Raw genomic sequence first — 18,695 nt, forward strand, 5'->3', positions numbered from 1 at the left:
GCAATTTTGAATCTTTCTATGCCTAGTTTCCCTTCCAGAAAAGCAGGAAGTGGCTGTCATCTCAGGAGAGTGATGTCACACCACAGAAGGAAACTGTCCACCACTCCACACAACTGTGGAGAGTGCCCAGTGCCAGGGGCTGGGCTTATCAGGAATAATGGTGTAGCAATGCGGAGTTCAGCCCATAACAGGGGTACTATACAAATGAAGTAGAAAAGTAGAAGAGACCACTGAAACCCCAGAACTGATAGAGGATAAAAACTTCCCTCCAAGTGGTAGATGGTACTGGAGTGATACAGTGTTTTTAGGTCATTTTTGGTGAAGATCTATGAATTTCCAGGATTTTTTTTAAACAAATTAGCATTGGCTACAAACCCACTGGCATAAGCAGCAGTGTGCCTTCTCTCTAACTGTGGACAAGTCGGGCATGTGGCAGGTGAGGAGCCCTGGGCTGGGCACTGGGGCACGGTGAATGGGGCGGAAGGGGCTCACGTCAAAACCAAAATGGTGCGCAGCCCAGGACTGGTTCCTCCATCAGTGTCTGTTTCCTCAGCGCTTTTCTTCCAAGGTAACTTTGTGAAGCTTGACCTGGACTTGCCTAGCCTTGGAGGGACCACAACAGGGAGGCCTAATAGATTATGAACTAATCCCTCAAAAGGGCTACTTGCCCAGGAGGAGGAAGTGGGCATCTCCTTCCACAGTCCCTGCCTGGCGGGGCTGTTCAGGGAGACTGAGTTCCGAGCTCAGGACGTCTGGCAGGCTGGTTGTGACTTCCAGCCACCATCACCAGGACACCGGTGTGGGCTGCATGCCTCAGTGGGCCAGGAGAGGCACGACCTCCGAGTTGGGTAGAGGCTTCCCACAAAGGCCTGGGAACCTGATCCTGGCCGTAAATCTGAAAGTACCACAGCCCTCAGGAGAACCAAGAGATAGGGAGGCAGGCTGGGGAAATGTCATCAATGTGCACCCAGGCGTGGTGGAGCTGGTCAGCCCCAGCTGGAGTGAGACCCCATCAAGATGGAGCCTTTCCTGGCACCTCCGGGAGGCCGTTTTGTGTTTCCGCCCTTCATGCATCTGAAATACCAAGGGCCATGTTCCTTCTGGTGCTTGTCCTTTTGAGCTTGGTGTTTCAGCCGTGTCTGTTTTGTAGACTTTGATTTTGTCTTAAATGAGAAAGAAAGCGGTGAAGGTTATTTCAAAGTTAAATAGCTAGTCTGAGGGGCTTATCACTGAAGCCAGTTGTGCTTATGTGGGGTGGGAGTGTCACTGCCTACTTGAAAGTATGCACTTGTGTGGAACAGATTCAGGGTGGCCCCTAGCACTTGGGGCTGCGGGAGCTTCTGCACACTTTCCCTTTAACGGTAAAGAGACAGGCTTGGAGTGTTTAAGTGGTTCGTTCAAGAGCACAGTGATAGTGGTGACAAAGGAGATTTGAACCCACGTCTACGTGGCTCCACAGTTCACTCTTTCATCACTCCCTGCTGCGTCCTTCTGGAGGCTTTAGCATGTTTAGTGCGTTTTGTGCCCCCAGACCTCAGAGTTGACATTTAGCAGTGATAAACTGCTGTGAATCCAAAGAACGTTTAGTGTCTCTTGTGGTGAGGTCCTGAAATGATTATTGTATTAGTCAAACAGAATGATCATGGAGCATGTATGGAGATGTCAGATGCAATCCCTGTATTGTAAGGCAATGACATTTAATGAAGGGTAAGATGAATTCACAGATAACTAGAACTCAGGGCCAAACGCACACAGCCTGTAGCAACAGTGTCATGCTGAGATCTAAAGGAAGAAGAGGTGCTGTGGCAGAACTCCACGTGTGACCGTCCCCTCCCCGCACGCAGCCAGGATGAGAGGAGCAGAGCTGAGCGCCACCTCCCTGTCGGTGCCACGGCTGAGGTGAGGAGCTCTTGCCGGATGGTGGAGTAGGGGCGGCAGGGCAGATTGAAGTCAGGGATTCTCTTATACCTGAGTTTGGAATGCCTCCTATTCAAACAAAGCAAAATATCTAACAGATGGTTGGATATGAGTCTCAAGGAGGAATTCACTTTGAAAAGCACAGAATTAACGTGTATTGCTTATATGAAGAATCTCAGCTAGAATAACAAGGTCGGATGGGAGGAATCAGGACTGATTTGAAGAATGATTTACTAAATCATTCTTTCCTTTTCCTCCTTAGCAGATCATACCGCCAGCTGCTTAACACGTTAATAGTTTAATAAATTGTTTCTTCTTACCTCTGAGTGAGGGTAAGCACATGCAGGGAGATGGGTGAGTCTTTTAAATGGATAGAGTGTCATCTCTGATGATCAGCCTTGACAGGGAGAGATCCTAGTAAAGCTGCAAGTTCAGGCACTCAGTTCCCAGCCCTCCAGTTATCAAGGGGGTGGGAACGCTGGTGGGCTGGAAAATGTGGAACAGACCTGCTCCTCTTCTTTTCCTGCCAATTACCGTATTCATAGAAGGTTGTGTCTGTGTATCACACCTGTGTGTGTGCTGATGGCGGATGCTTGTGTAGCATAGTGACTTGGGACAAAACAGCATGCTAGATGAGGCTGGAGACGGGTGGGCTAAGTAAACAGGCATTGCATCGCACATTTTGTGGGCAAAGAAGTTGAAGCATCGCATGATTTTAACAAATTACTTGCCAGATGATTTCAACACACTGCAAAATTTAGAATCAATAATGCCAAACTGGCCACATGATTTATATAAAACCAAGTGCTATGGTTTTAATATTATCTTTAGAGGAGAAACCATTTTGATCTGTGTCCAAATAACTCTTTTTTTTTTTTTGAGACGGAGTCTCACTCTGTCGCTTGAGCTGGAGTGCAGTGGTGCTATCTCGGCTCACTGTAACCTCCGCCTCCTGGGTTCAAGCAATTCTCCTGCCTCAACCTCCTGAGTAGCTGGGATTACAGGCACCTACCACCACGCCCAGCTAATTTTTTGTATTTTTAGTAGAGACGGGGTTTCACCATGTTGGCCAAGTTGGTCTCGAACTCCTGACCTCATGATTTGCCTGCCTCAGCCTCCAAAAGTGCTGGGATTACAGGCGTGAGCCACCGCGCCCAGCCCCCAAATAACTCTTGAACTGGAAAATAACTCTTTAGCTATATACTGGCAGAATATTTGAACAACTCTAGCAAGAAATGTCAGTTTAGGGATGCCTCCTCTAAATGGGGGCTTAGAATGTAACATTTTGCAGGAAGTCCTTTCTGATACATAGCTGACTAGATGAAGGACCAGATTAACAAGTTCATGAGTTGTAAATACAAAAGTTGTGTACCACGATAAAAAAGAAAAAGAAGTATGGCTGCACTGTTGATGGCTGGTCAAACAGCCCCCAAGAATCCTGGGGTGACTCCAATACTGCCACCTTTTCTCTGTGGGTGCAGTTGCCTGCGGATGTGTGTGCACATCTGTGCCTCGGTATGCACACTCGAGATGCCCGCTCTCATAGACGGTGCAGAGCATCACTGCATTCCTATCTGATTAATGTGGCCTTAGTGTTGTAGATACACTGTGTCACTTTCATCCTCCCTCCTCCCCACAAAAGATGCCACGAGAACTCGTGAACTGTGATAAGCAATGAACAGAATAACCGTTGCAGAAGCACTTCATGAACCTCCCCAGAGAAACGGGATGGAGGAGCACCCAGGGTGCTCTTGCTCTCTTGCCTGCACTGCCATTTCCTTCCAGCCTGGGTTTCTAGCTCTTTGGGGAGATTCCCCGTTTTGTGGAATGCTTTCTGTGTTTCCTACTTCTGGATGCCTAAGGAGTGGCCAGTCATACTCCTGGCTGACCGCTGCCAGGCACCGTGGTTTTCCTCACTGAACTCAAGGAGTCACCCTCCATGGGGAGGCCACACTCACAGCTCCAGGCCTGCCATTTAGCCCTTGGGGCTTGGCTGTAAAGTTGCCCAAGAGGATTACAGGAGCTGCCAGCCAAGTTTAATTTGGCCACCTTAGAGAACTGCAGCAAGGCCCTGTCAGCTTCCCATTAGACAAACAACTGCATTTCAATTAAATAAAGTTTGCGCCTCTAGGGAGTGCTGACCTGAAAATAAGAACCTTCTGTCTGTGATTATAGAGTACACTTGCTTTTATTAATTGCTGATTCTTAGTTTACAAAAAAAAAATTAGAAAAGCATTACCATTTACTTTCCAAGGGGCAAGAGATTCTCTACAATACCCTTCCCCCAACCCTCTCCTCAAATTTCCAAATCCTAAATACTTTGAAGAAATTTGTGTGACTGTTTAAAATTGAGTATTTCCTTCTAACTGTTGTCTTTTGAAAAGGGATGGTTCACCAGGCCAGTGATACTCTATGGACTGCATTTTGGGACCTCTACCCCAGCAAGGATACAGGTTCCTGGGGTCTTGAAGATGGGAAAAGTTGTCTCAGAATTTACCCAAATGTCATTCTCACCATAAAAGATATACTTGTAGAAATGAGAAGCTTCAATATAACTCAAAACACTGGACGCAGCAATAACTATAAACATTTTAATTTCAAAAACAAAGGTGTGTGCGATGTTGTGTGCACAGTAAGGGTTGCGGGGCTTGGAGAACAAGCACGCGTCCCTGTGAAGCCCGCAGGGTGCTGGCGGCCCACAAATCGCTTGGACTACAGTGAGGAGCATTGTGTGACTCCGTGGTGGATTTCCATGCACCAAATGGACTCAGTTTCTAAACTCACATCCTAACGTATCCTGGCTTTTCACAGAATACTGGAGACATGACTGCATGCATGATCACGGTTCTTGTTGTGAAGCTGCCACCATGTTACGCTTAACAGCTGCATAAATATTATAAAGAAATAGGGTTTTCTTGACACTTAGATTTAACCTTAATGCATCTGCCCAGCTGATGGTATCAGACGTGCTGCTGTTCATTTCTTTTTCGTGGTAACTAATGTATAAAGTGCCGATGATGTAACATGCAGTTGTCTTATTTGCATCAGGGCATTTGTTTCATGGCTCTGCTGAGTTGTTTTAAGTTAGTAAATGGCTTTTGTTTGAGATTTCAGCTTCTGGAACATGTGTGGTGCTGTCCGTGGTGTGCCGCTCTGGGCAGCGCTGTGCCTGGCCAGGGAGGTGTGGTGTGGCTTCTTTGTTGCTTTTTTTTGTTTCCCCATCATGTGAGGTTTTTTTGTTGTTGTTGTTTGATTTTTTTTTTTTTTTTTTTTTTTTCAAAAACCTGAGATCAGTTCTGTGTTCTGGAACAGCTCTCCTTTTCCACAGGAGGAGTCCCTCATGGATCGCGGTATTGGTTGGTTGTGATTTGGGGAGCACGAGGGAGAGCAATGCAGGTGGGAGGTGTGGGGGAGCCAGCCTCCCCGCCCGGCCGCATGCCCGTCACTGCTCGTCTGACACACTTTGCTGCGAGGCCGTGTCGTCCAGGCCCATGTCCTCCTGGCTTGCTCTCCTGCAGACAACCCCGAGAGTGTCCGCCACAGCCTCAGCCAGACGTCGGTCACAAAGCTGCCCCTGCTCGGTGGCATCAGGGGGCTCACATGGCTCGGAGAGGTGCTTCCAAAGAGAAGAGAGAAACAGTGAACAGCTCAGCAAATGTTCACTACCCACTTCTAACTGGCATCACCCCCACCCGTGCTGTGGGAGCTAAAGGCTAGCGCTGCCATGTCCTTGAGGTCAGGTTCTAAAGTCAGGTCAAATGATAGAGGGCCAGCACAGTGGCCTCTGAGGACAGGACGGGCAACTGAAGCAGCATCTGAGACACAGGGGCTCTGCACATGGGCCTTTTTGGATGACTGCGCTGGAAAGAGCGGCCCTGGGGGGAAGGGGCATTTGTGCGCCTGGCTTTCTAGCTGTAGTCAGTGTCACTTCATGCACACTTAGCCCCTGTCACGAATGCTGAGTTCTAGCAGGCTTGACCCCAGTAGAACACAGAGGCCATTGTATTCTGGGGGCATGTGGTCCCAATGACAACTGTCCATTTTGGAGAGCAGGAAGGAGAATTTGACAGAATCCCAGAACTACACCCATAGACTGTGACTTTAACACAGATTGGGGCATGGAGAAGGGTGATACTTTGTACATTTTTATTGAGGAAATAAAAGGGAGAGGAAATGTATTCTTTTAGTTATCTAACTAAGGTCAAACTCCTGAAGTAACCAGCTCTTTCCTCTTGGCCAGGACAGCCTGGGGGTTCCAGGAAAGCCCATAAATCTCCCCTTCCATGAAAGGTGGCACCCATGGCTGCAATCCTGTGGCTCCTTGTAGGGCGGCCAGCCCAGCCTTGGCTTCCCCTGGCAGGAAGGTACTTCCCTGGAGAGCTGTTTCCCATGAAGGAGAGGGAGGGTGACACAAGAAATGTTCAGGTGCAGCCCCCCATCTCCACCTGCAAATAACCTCACCCAGAACCAGAGGCCAAGCCACTGCAACTCTGGTGCTTGATGGAAAGCATGAGCCATGGTGAGGAAAACCTGAACACTCAAAAGGAGTGGGGGAACTCTCCAAACCTGACCCATTTTTGCCTTGACACCATCGATTTTCCCTGTCTACCAGGTCACATAGGAGCACTGCTGGGTATTTATTTACTTTTTTCTCACTGATGAAGCTCAAGTATTCATTTCATCTCAGCTGGTTTGGGATTCTGGACAAGTAACAGCTTATTTGGGTGAAGTCCTTAGAACTCTCCTTGTCTAGTATTTAAATACCTAAAAGCAGTGGGCCATCTCAGCAGCTTTAAAGTCAAATCGATTGGCTGAGAAGCAATGAAGCTCTAACTCCAGCATTGACAGGTGTCCTTTCCTCTCCCTCAGGCCAGAATCATGTGAGAAGAGTCCTGCTGTGTGAATGGGTGGAGGGCATTCTCCCTCATGCCCCGGTGTAGGGCAGATGGCCACAGTTCTGCAGAACCTCTGTATCCGGTGACTCCTTTCAGTGCCTGCCTGGGCATTATCGTTTACAGGATATCTGCTCTGTATCTTGTCTGCTTTCAAGAGCAGCTAAGCCACTTCGTGTCTAATCACTGTCCTTTGTCACTCTGGGAGCCCCATAGAGAAGGGGATGGGGTTCTGCAGGCAGAAGGGTGGGAACGCAAGGCAGGTGCCACGCTCAGGCCAGGAGCCCGTGCCACCATCCCAGCCTGTCCTGGTGAGCCCTGCCCAGCCCCTTACCCGAGTGGCCTGGCTGGCAGCCCTGGCTGAGGGGCCCATCACGATGTTGACGCTGCTGGATGACTGGGTGTCACTGGTATTGCCCCCCTCCGCAGCAGAGAGTCCGGAAATGACGAGCGCGCTGGAAAAGCTCCTCTTGCCGAAGAGGAAGCTCAGGGTGGAGCTGGTGGAGGAGCCCAGGCTGGACCTGATGAGCGCCTCGGCCCGCTCACGGACACTCAGATGGCCGGTGGTGGTGACGGGCGGGGGCTGAGAGTGCAGGGACGTGGCCGAGGCGTGCAAGGAGAGCCGGCTGCCCGAGAGCCTCTGGGCCAGCTCGTGCACTGAGGTGGACGTCTGGAGGAATGTTTGGCGGCTCTCTAAGATGGGGCCAGATGAGCTCAGCATGGGCGGCCTTTGGCTTAGCGCTGAGTGTGCCTGCACGGACTGGCTCCTGCCTTTCCTCCTGCCTTTAAAAGAAAGCAGAACACAGAGTTGTAGCGGGTGGGTCATGAACATCGATACCTGTGTGGTGCAGCAGGTGGCCTGCTCTGCCTGGGCCCAAGGACCCCTCCTCAGTGCACCACCTGCAAGGCTGGGACAAGAGGTGGAAGCCTGACCACTGCCTCACCCACTCCCTCCCGCCAAGTCCAGGTCCTGAGAACCAAAGGGCCGACTGAAGGGCACCCAAGGGTGGGGGCTGGGGTTGGGGGTACAGTGTGAGAAGCTGCAGCCAGGGTGACAGATCTGCTCAGTTTGCCAGGACCGTCCTGGTTCTAGCACTGAAAAGTCCCACATCCCTGGAAGCTGCTTACTTCAGGCGAACCAGGACAATGCCAGCAGCAGAACTTGGGCTCATAAAGTAAACCCAAATATGATCCTGGCTCAGGACCTTGGTTCCTATGCTCATCTGATCAGCAGTGATAAAGGAAAACGTGCAGGGTTCTGTCATTTTTATTTGCCATGAAAAAAGAAGAAAGGGGAGGAGAGCTGAAAGCCCATGCCCTCGCTTCTTTTCCAGAATAGCTTTCCCTTACAGGCCCACAACTACTGGCCAGGCCCGGGCCTTGCTTCCCATGCTCTTCTCAGCCAGCCCCTTTGCCCACTGCCTCGCCCCTCAGGGGCCCTGCCACCCCAGCCTTTGCTGAAACTTGTCTAGACAAGGCCATTTTTGACAAAAGGGACTGGACTACCCCCAAAGATGTGGTTGTGTCCATGCTGCTGGAAGCAGGATAACTTCATGGGGTCTTCTGTGCGTGATGGCCCTGTGCAGCCTGTGGTTCAGCTTTGCAGTCTAAGCAGTCTGAGGAAACGGGTGCTGGCTAGAACACCGGGTGGCTTAACTTGAGCATCCATGATCACTAGGGGCTAATTGCAAAATATCATTTTGATGGGAACAGCTAGTGACGTCACGGTTCTATGAACGGCATCATGGGCATATCCCTGCAGCTGCTACAATTAGGCATTAAATAAAGACAAACAAGGGGGCGGAGGCATGAGTATCAGAAAGGACGTCCTATGCATTGCCTTGTGTTCCACCTCACCCCAAATGCCCATTATTCATTATGCATCTGGTGATTCTGAAGCGGGTGTGGCTGCCTCCAGGAGAACCCAAGAACTGACACATCATGTGAGAGGCAATTCCTTAGGGATACACATTACGAAGGGGATTCCAGGGTTCCTTCCAGCCCCACCCCACCCCACCGTGGCCTAGGCTGAAGGGGCCTTTCTGCCTCCTGTTGACCACAGTGCCAGTTTGGATGCTGTGATGGTCAAGTGCCCATTTGCAGAGGGCACTGGTGCTCCCATCTCACTTTCTCCTGCCCGTGTGTTGACAGTAAGGAGCGCTCGCCCCACAGTGCTGTGGGCTTCCGCAGGACGGGGCTGCCCTCCCTGGGACGAGTGTGCTCAGCCCCTCGCGTGGGGCCCACCCGCCTCTGCCGCAGGAGGGGTGCATTCGGGCCGGCCTGAAAGGTCCCGGCTGAGTAGTTGAATATATTCCTCTTACAGAGAAAAAGGAGAGGAGGAAAGGGACCCTGATGAATCAGAATGAAAAATAAGGAGGGCGATTTATTAGTTTATTCAGCATCTGGCAAGGCCGGACGTGTGTTTGTGATTTCTATCGTAAAGCTGATCACTGTCCAAAAATACTCCACATTTATCCACAAGTCAGTGATTGTGATGCTCAATAGACCACCCATACTTGGTGGGGAACTTCCTAGAGAATTCCAGGAACAAGGGGACAAATAACCCACTGTGTGTCAAAGGGAAGTGGCCTGCTGTAGTCTGTGCAAGACAAGGACTCCCCCGCCACCCGATTTCATTGCTTCAGGTTTTCTCATTGCTCTTTTTTTTTTAAATTAATTTTGCAAATGGAACAGCACTAAGGAAGCAAACCATGCTAAATGCATTTGTGCTACTCAAGATCATTATTTTACAATTTAACTTATTTTGCAAATTACTCTATTACCAAGTTATGAATGTTTCTAGGGAAAACCTTTTTAGAACCTGAATGGAAATACCTTACATATAAATCACCCTCCTTGGTTTATTATTGTGGCACTTAATTCCTTTGTCTTTGATGTTATCTGAACAATCGTGGTGTAGCTCCTTAGTAATATGAGAACACAGCCTCCCTCTCCAATCTGGGATTCGGATTAGTTATGAATTCCTAACTGCTCACCGGTAAGTAGGTCACCAGCCTCCACTGCTAGGCCAACTCCCCTTTCAGCTGTGACATATGCTTTTTACCCCAGCAAGACGATTGCAGGTTGTCAGGCCCTAGATGAGGCTGGCGTAGTGAGCGCCTGGCAGCTGGGTGCAAAGTGCTATGTGCACCAGCAGTAGCAGATGCACAGCGTGGCTGGCCTGGGGAGAGGAGTTCTGTCTGTGAGGTCTCAGGCAGGAGGGACCCCAGTCCGCTCAGCCTCTAGCAAGGGCTCAGGATTGGGATACCTGGCCAGAATTGAGGCAAGGACCAACGAAGGGTGGGGGCAGTTGGGTCCCCAGTTATGTGAGTTGAGTCTTGGTGACTTGGTGAGTAAAACAAGACCCTTGTGAGAATTTGTTTCAAAGTCGCCCTTCAAAACTGCTCACTCGGCCGGGCGCAGTGGCTCACGCCTGTAATCCCAGCACTTTGGGAGGCTGAGGTAGGCAGATCACGAGGTCAGGAGATCAAGACCATCTTGGCTAACACGGTGAAACCCCATCTCTACTAAAAATACAAAAAATTAGCCAGGCGTGGTGGCGGGCACCTGTAGTCCCAGCTACTCAGGAGGCTGAGGCAGGAGAATGGCGTGAACCCAGGAGGTGGAGCTTGCAGTGAGCTGAGATATCGCCACTGCAGTCCGGCCTGGGCGACAGAGTGAGACTCCGTCTCAAAAAAAAAAAAACTGCTCACTCTTTGCTACTTGGCTAAGGGTCTCTGTCATGCCCTTCCCAGAGAGGCAGGTCCTCCACTCTGCGAGGTCCCCAACCACCTCTCCAATGGCACTCAGCATACTGTGTTGTCACTGTCTGATGCACGGTCCTCTCCACTATGTGCCCTTTCTGCAGCAAAGGACCCCTGTGTCACTTCTATGAGCTCAGCACCCAGTACACTAACATGTAAGTAAAGGATACACAGGACAAACCTGCAAAACTGACCAGATGCCAAAACCCTGATTAGAAATCCAGTGAGTCTCAGAAAGTTCGGGGTGGGTACAGTGTTTCTTAAACTTGGCCATTAGAAGCATTTCAAAAAATTAATATCTTGACTAGAGGCTGAGACCCATAGGCAAGCACCTGTAGATGGGCCCAAGGGGCTGCCACTGCAGACTGGAGGGCAAGCTAAAGGTTAGGAAAATAGGAAGGTGATTCCTCCATTGTTCCAGGGTCAAGTCCAAAGATCTGGGATCAGGAATGTTCTCCCCATAGCTGGAGACTGGCCTCTAACGCCCCTGCACTGGCCAAGCAGGTCTCTGGCTTCCTTTCTGGGAGCTGTGTGTCTCAACTCGGACGGGCATGGTTGTTTTACTGAACTAGAAGGAGGGTGAGAAGGAGGCCAGAGACTGAAATCAAATCCAGTTATCTTCACATCCCTGAAGGGAATGATGGCCTGCTGGGAATGGCAGGTAGGTGGTTTCCGCAGTGTCCCGGGCAAGGCCAGGCAGAGCCGCCCCTCCCATTGTGGTAGCCTCCTTCTTGGGCTTGCTCTCCTTGGAACCCGGGCTACCTGCACACTGGGTCTCAGGTGCAGTGTCTTGAGGGGAGTGAAAGCTCTGTGCTCCCGGTCGCAGTCAGTGCTAGAGAGCCTTCTGGATAGTTGAATCACATCTTGGAGGGATTCTGGCAGGGGGATTGGGGCACCAAGGTCATGATGGTACATTTCAGGAGAGCCAACAAGATCAGCAGCTCTTGGCTCCACTGCTCTTGGCTGTGACAGAACCTGCCTACAGCTGCAAGTCTGAGACCCGAGGGCCTTGCACCCTCGCCCTCTAGGGAAGCTGTAGTGTAAGTGGCTGAGGCCAGGAGGGGTAACCATCCACTCATTCGTCCAACCTTTGTCTGCTGAGCCAGGATCATGCTTACCACCCAGCCCAGCACCTCAGAGGTTTCCCTTGGTGGCCCCTGCAGCCGTCTCTGTCCCCACAGGGCCAGGAAGCTGTGGAGACAGGAGCATGTCAACCAGCTCCCACCTACTCCTGCTTGGCCATGTGCTGGGTTCCCAGGACTCCGGAACTCCCTGCCCCAAACTGGAGCCTGCACAGGCCTCTTCCCCAGGGTCCTCTCCCAGGGCGGACCTTGGGCCTACTTGCAGGCATGTGCACCCCTAGACGGGCATGTAAATGGGGAGGCTCCAGTGCATGCAGGCAGCCCCTTGCCTGGCAAGATGTGGGAAGAGTGGGGAAGAGGGTGGTGCGGTCTTCACATGTGCTCCTGTCGCAGGCTCTGCAGAAGTTAGGGCTGCCCACCTGAGCGTCCGCCGTGGGCTGCACTGTCCTAGATGCCGGGCAGTGAGCAGCTCATGGGGAATTCCGACCACAGAAAAGGGACATGCATCAGGTAGGGATTGGAGGGGAGGAGAAAGTGGGGCAGGGGGATGGCAGTGCTGTATGGAAGGCTGGCCAGGTTCTCTTGGATAAGCTGGGATTTGATGGGAGGCTGTGTGAGTAAGCGAAGGAGCTACAAGCCTGGGAGAGGGACATTGGGGACAGAGGAGGCAGCAGCTGAGGGGACCCTGGAGAGGAGAATGCTTGCCACTATTGAGGGACAGCAAGAGACCATGTGCTGGGGATGTGGGCTCATAGGAGAGGGCTGAGAGAAGGGAGAGAAGGCATGAGAGAGACAGCAGGCCAGATGGGGGCCTGCGGGGGAGGGGTGCACATGGGATGCACATGGGTGTTCCAGGCTGAATCATGTTCCCTCCCCAGATTCCTCTGTTGAAGCCCTAACCCCCAGGACCTCAGGGTGGGGCCTTACTTTGACACAGGGTCATTGCAAATGTCATTAGTTAAGATGAGGTCATACTGGAGTAGGATGGGCCCTGAGTCCATGATGACCAGTGTCCTTATAAAAAGGGGATGTGTGGACACAGAGAAGTACAGGGAGAGCATGATGTGAAGACCAAGCCAGAGCTCAGTGGTGCTTCTCGAGGCCGGGAGATGCCTAAGATGGCCGGTGAACCACCACAAGCTAGGGAAGGGTCCTGGACCCCACTCCCCTCCAGCCCTCAGGAGGAACCAAGCCTGCCTACACCTGGATCTCAGACTTCCAGCCTCCAGAACTGGCAGACAGTAGCTTCATGCTGTTTAAGCCACCTGAGCCATGGTACTTTGTTATGGCAGCCCAAGCAGACTCACACATTCTGAGCTCAAGCCATCATTCAACAGAAGAACAATGTGAACTGATTTAAGTTTAAATAAAATCACTCTGACTTGCTTTGTGGAGATTTACGATTTTGTGTGTTGTCGGAGCTGCACGAAAGACCAGAGAGAAAAAGCAAGAGAGATGATAGCGAGAGAGAGGTTTTTCCTTCTTTTAAGTGGGAAAGGGGTAGCAGGCCTTGTTCAATCTCCCCTGTCTTCTTCTAGCTCTCTGACCCTCTGCTGGGGATAAAAGCCTTGGCATAGCTTCCTAGGCTGCAGTGCCTTCTTTCCTCAGCATGTCAGCTCCTTGAGCCAGAAAGGAACTTGAGATAGTCCCTTGCTCTGCTCCTGTCCCTCCCTGACCACAGTGAGAAAGTAAAGGAGCCCCTGCTGGCTGCTTCAGAAAGAACTGGGTGTCAGCTTTGCCTGCTCCTGGGGCCAGAAGGAAGATCATTTATAAATGGAACCCTTGCCAGCCAGGGGACAGGACAAAGTCATGCTGGGCAGAGACATGCCAGCTGCACAGATGGAGGGCAGGAAGCAAGGGCGGCACACTCAGTGTTCAGTAGTGCTTGTTTCCATCAACTCATTCCCAGGGCTGGGGACAAGGACACTTGAAGCAGCATCCCTGGGGCCAGGACAATGGGATGGTGCAAGGTGGCTGGGATCACAAGTTCTGGGGCCAGCTCACCTGGGAATGAATCTCAGACTGGCCACTGCCTGGCTGGGTGACACTGGGCAGTGACTTAAGTTTTCTAGGCCTCTGGTCTCCACCCAAATTTGATCTTGAATTGTAATCCCCATGTGTTGAGGGAGAGACCTGCTGGGAAGTGAATGGATCATGGGGGCGTGGTTCCCCCAGGCTGTTCTTGTGATAGTGGGTGAGTTCTCACAAGAGCTGATAGTATTAAAGTGTGGCACTTCCTTGGTCTCACTCTCTCCTGCTGCCATGTAAGACACACCTTGCTTCCCCTTCGCCTTCTGCCATGATTGTAAGTTTCCTGAGGCCTCCCCAGCCATGTGGACCTGTGAGTCATTTAAACCTTTCTCTATAAATTACCCAGTCTCAGGTTGTATCTTTAGAGCAGTGTGAAAATGGACTAATATGGAGAATTGGTACCAGCAGAGTGGGGTATTACTATAAAGATACCTGAAAATGTGGAAGCAACTTTGGAACTGGGTAATAGGCAGAGACTGGAACAGTTTGGAGGGCTCAGAAGAAGACAGGCAGATGAGTGAAAGTTTGGAACTTCCTAGAGACTTGCTGAATGGTTTTGACCAAAATGCTGATAGTAATATGGACAATAAAGTCCAGGCTGAGGAGGTCTCAGATGGAGATGAGAAACTTTTTGGGAACTAGAACAAAGATCACTCTTGCTGTGCTTTAACAAAGAGACTGGCGGCATTTTATCCCATCCTAGAGATCTGTGGAACTTCGAACTTGAGAGAGATGATTTAGGGTATCTGCTGGAAGAAATGTCTAAGCAGCAAAGCATTCACAAGGTGACCTGGCTTATTCTGAAAGCGTTCAGTCATATTTGTTCATGAAGAGATGGTTTGGAAGTACAACTTATGTTTAAAAAGGAAGTAGAGTATAAAGGTTTGGAAAATTTGCAGCCTGATGATGGAGTAGAAAAGAAAAGCCCATTTTCTGGGGAGGAATTCAAGCTCGCTGCAGAAATTTGCATAAGTAACAAGGAGCAGAATGCTAATAGCCAAGACAATGGGGAAAATGTCTCCAGGGCATTTCAGAGATCTTCACGGAAGCCCCTCCCATTACAGGCCTGGAGGCCTAGGAGGGAAAAATGGTTTCATGGGCTGGGCCACGGACCCCACTATTCTGTGCAGCCTCTGGATTTGGTGCACTGCATCCCAACCACTCTAACTCCAATGTGGCTAAAAGGGGCCCAGGTACAGCTTGGGCCATTGCCTCAGAGGGTGCAAACTCCAAGCCTTTGCTGCTTCCATGTGGTGTTGGGCCTAAGAGTGTGCAGAAGACAAGAGTGGAACTTTGGGAACCTCTGCTTAGATTTCAGAGGAGGTATGGAAATGCCTGATGTTCAGGCAAAAGTCTGCTGCAGGGGCGGAGTTCTCATGGAGAACCTCTGCTAGGGCAGTGCAGAAGGGAAATGTGGGGTTGGAGCCCCCAGAGTCCCACTGGGGTACTGCCTAGTGGAGCTATGAGAAGAGGGCCACCATCCTCCAGATCCCAGAAAGGTAGATACACTAACAGCTTGCACTGTGCACTTGGAAAAGCTGCAAACACTCAACACCAGCCCACGAAAGCAGCTGCGGGGACTGTACCCATGCAGAGCTGCCCAAGGCATCGGAAGCCCACCTCTTGCACCAGTGTGACCTGGACATGAGACATGGCATTGAAGGAGATTTTGGAGCTTTAAGATTTAATGACTGCCCAGCTGGGTATTGGACTTGCATGGGGCCTGTGGCCCCTTTGTTTTGGCTAATTCCTTCCATTTGGAATGGGGACATTTACCCAATGCTTGTTCCCCCATTGTATCTTTGAAGTAACTAACTTGTTTTTGATTTTACAGGCTCATAGGTGGAAGGGTCTTGTCTTGTCTCAGATGAGACTTTGGATTTGGACTTTTGAGTTCATGTTGTAATGAGTTAAGACTTTGGGGGATGGTTGGGAAGCATGATTGGTTTTGAAATGTGAAAGGGCATGAGATTTAGGAGGGACTAGGGGCAGAATAATATGGTTTAGCTCTGTATCCCCACCCAAAAAAAATCCCCATGTGTTGAGGGAGGGACCTGGTGGGAGGTGATTGGATCATGGGGGTGGTTTCCCCCAGTCTGTTTTCGTGATAGTGAGTGAGTTCTCATGAGAGCTGGTGGTTTTAAAGTGTGGCACTTCCTCACTCTTGCTCTCTCCTGCCACCATGTAAGATGTGTCTTGCTTCCCCTTCACCTTCCACCATAATTGTAAGTTTCTTGAGGTCCCCCCAGCCATGCAGAACTGTGAGTCAATTAAACCTCCTTCCTTTGTAAATTACATAGTCTCAGGTAGTATCTTTGTAGCAGTGTGAAAACAGACTAATACATTCAGTTTCTTTATCTGCAAGATGAGGAGGGTGAAACCACCTGCATCTCTAAGAGCCATGATGAGGATCCAGTGAATGTGCACATGAAAGTACTCAGGATGGTGTTGGTAGAGTAGAACCTGAGAACTGTTACTGTTATCAAATTTTATCACCCGCAGCAAGGATGCTGTGAATACACCTGGGGGCAGAGAAAGAGCAGGGCGGCAGCAAGGCGGGTGAGTTCAAAGCAGCTGATGCTTGGCCCAGGGCTTCATAAATCTCCCCAACCCTCCATCCCCCTAGCAGGACAACAACTGGTCTCAGAGCCTGGGACAAACTCAGGCTGCAGGTGTGGCCAAGGCATGTGGTGTGTGGGGTATTTCGCCAGGCATGCTCCTTTACTTATAAAATGTAGAAAGTCAGCGGTGGCCTTGGCAGGAAGTTTTAAGAAGCATTCATGAGAAATTAACAGCTGGTTTAGGCTTTAGTAGATCCTGCTCCAGAGTAAGCGTGTCATTTAAATATGTGGAGGTAGATGCCCAAAAAATACAAAGCAGCTGCAAGAGTTGGAAGCAGTAACCTCTGAGAATTAGGAATGTTGCTGGGGGGTGAAGGGGGGAAACCCATTATTTTTGTTTTAATCCAGGCAGTCCTTTTTGAGTTTTAAACTATGCTGATTGTATAGTTTGATTATTAAATTTTAACTTAAAAATCCAATTTAAAAAAAAGATCCTGCTCTGACTTCTTCCACAAACGGGAAGCTGTGATTGCTCCTGTAAATGCGAGGAACGCTCACTGCCTATGGTGTTCGGACTCCAGGGAGTGGAAGGAACACCAGGTCTTCCAGGCAAGGCCAGTTCCAGGTGCTGTTTTATAGGAAGAAAGGGAAGAAGGTGTTTCCAATTTCTTCCCCCTCCTCTCCCCCGACCCAGGCTGGAGTGCTGTGGCATGATCTCGGCTCACTGCGACCTCTGCCTCCTGGGTTCAAGGGATTCTCCTGCCTCAGCCTCCCAAGTAACTGGGATTACAAGCACCCACCACCACACCTGGCTAATTTTTTTTTGTATTTTTAGTAGAGACGGGGTTTCACCATGTTGGCCAGGCTGGTCTTGAACTCCTGACCTCAAGTGATCCTCCCACCTCAGCCTCCCAAAGTGCTGGGATTATAGGTGTGCACCACAGCACCCGGCCTCCAATTTCTTTTCTGCCAAGCTTCAAGAAACCAGGTCTGAAGCACTTCTGGAACCCCCACCTCTGACGCCTGTCTCTGACCCTGCCCACCCCGCAGCCAGACCCCCCTGATTCTGGACTTTCTCCAGTCCACACAAGTCACCTGGAAGTACTGGCAAATGACAGATGCTTAGGCATTTCACCATTTGGAAGCTACTTTGCATTTCCCCACCTGGAAAGTCACTCCCATGATCCTCAAACACATTTTTCATGTGATAAGAAATGTTAACTAAACAATGAGATACCGGAGGCCTGGGAGCTGCATGGGAGGCCTCCAGCAGGTGTCCTGTAGGGCCTCAGAGTAAACAGCATGGGGTGGGTGGGGCAGGGGGAGATCTTTTTTCCTTTCTTTTGAGCAGCTGATACCACCTATTTTATCTATTTACCTATCTATCTACCTACCTACCTTTCTTTCTGTCCTCTATCAATCAGTCCCTATCTACCTATCTAGCATCTGTGAAAGGAAAATAAAATCTCCCCAAACTCATATGCCAAAGGAAAATGTCAAGCCTGGGAACTAAGACATGCAAAACTGTCTCCCTCCCAATTTGCTTGCAGAGAAATTCCTTGTGGGCCCCAAGATCTTTACTCTAAAACAGTTCTGTTAAATTTCACCCTGACAATGTAAATGAACAGCTTATCTTTACAAATGCGGGACAAAGATAGGACTAGGAGTCCTCCATCTGCTCACCTGAGACAAAGGCACACATGACTCCTTCTTCAACTCCATGTTTACTTTATGTAAAAATGCAGATCTGCGGAGCTGGAGATGAATGTACAATTGACTGTTTCTCTACCCACGCTTTTTACATGTAAAATGTGGATTCAGTGAAGGTTGATCAAAGCCTCAAAGGCTGGTCACAGTGGTTGCAAAATACCCCTTTTCCTTATCCCCTGCCCCGCCTTTTTCCCCTATTGCCCATTCTTTCCCCTTTAAATAATGAAGTCCCCAAACCCTCTTTGGAAAAAGTAGCCACAGTTGGGTCTGTCGCTTGTGTCCTTTTTTCCTGGGCACCTCTTTAACCTTGGCAAAATAAACCTCTAAATTAATTGACAGCTGTCTCAGATACTTTTTGATTTATACATATATCCTCTCTCTCTCTCTCTCATATCTTGCTCATGTTTGCATACATCCTACTGTCTCTGTTCAATCCTCTGCCTTGCTCTGGGCACTCCCAGGAGGCAGGGACTGTAACTCCTGGCTCATTTGGTGCAGAGCTGGCAGGAGAAGCATGCACAGAGGCACTTATTAAATGCTTCTGGATGGTGAGGAAGAACTGAGGCCAAAAAGTAAAACCACTAACATGCTCCAGAGGGTAAAGCCAAGGACCAGCAGGAACCAGGGCAGAGCATCCATCTCTCTCACGTTCCCAGGACACTCATCCTCTGGATCTCCTTTTCTAGTCCAGCCACCTCCTCCCCAGTGCAGACCACCAGTGGAGTTTTGGAACTTCAT

At 50.1% G+C, this 18,695-nt stretch overlaps 1 protein-coding gene across 3 annotated transcripts in view; it reads right to left on the reverse strand.

The window, feature by feature from the left end:
- Nucleotides 1–4,494: 4,494 nt before the first annotated feature.
- The window catches only part of PCNX2 (pecanex 2), a 344,391-nt gene continuing 330,190 nt past the window's right edge, over nt 4,495–18,695 (reverse strand). For all 3 annotated transcript variants that reach the window (XM_063707871.1, XM_055372884.2, XM_004028606.5), the window contains exons 33-34: nt 7,144–7,592; nt 4,495–5,533 (exon numbers count right to left, since the gene is read on the reverse strand). In XM_063707871.1, coding sequence (XP_063563941.1) covers nt 5,360–5,533; nt 7,144–7,592 — 623 coding nt within the window. In that variant the 3' untranslated portion in view covers nt 4,495–5,359. The remainder of the gene's footprint in view (nt 5,534–7,143; nt 7,593–18,695) is intronic.

This window comes from Gorilla gorilla, chromosome 1 (assembly GCF_029281585.2).
Source record: "Gorilla gorilla gorilla isolate KB3781 chromosome 1, NHGRI_mGorGor1-v2.1_pri, whole genome shotgun sequence".
Classification (NCBI taxonomy): domain Eukaryota; kingdom Metazoa; phylum Chordata; class Mammalia; order Primates; family Hominidae; genus Gorilla; species Gorilla gorilla.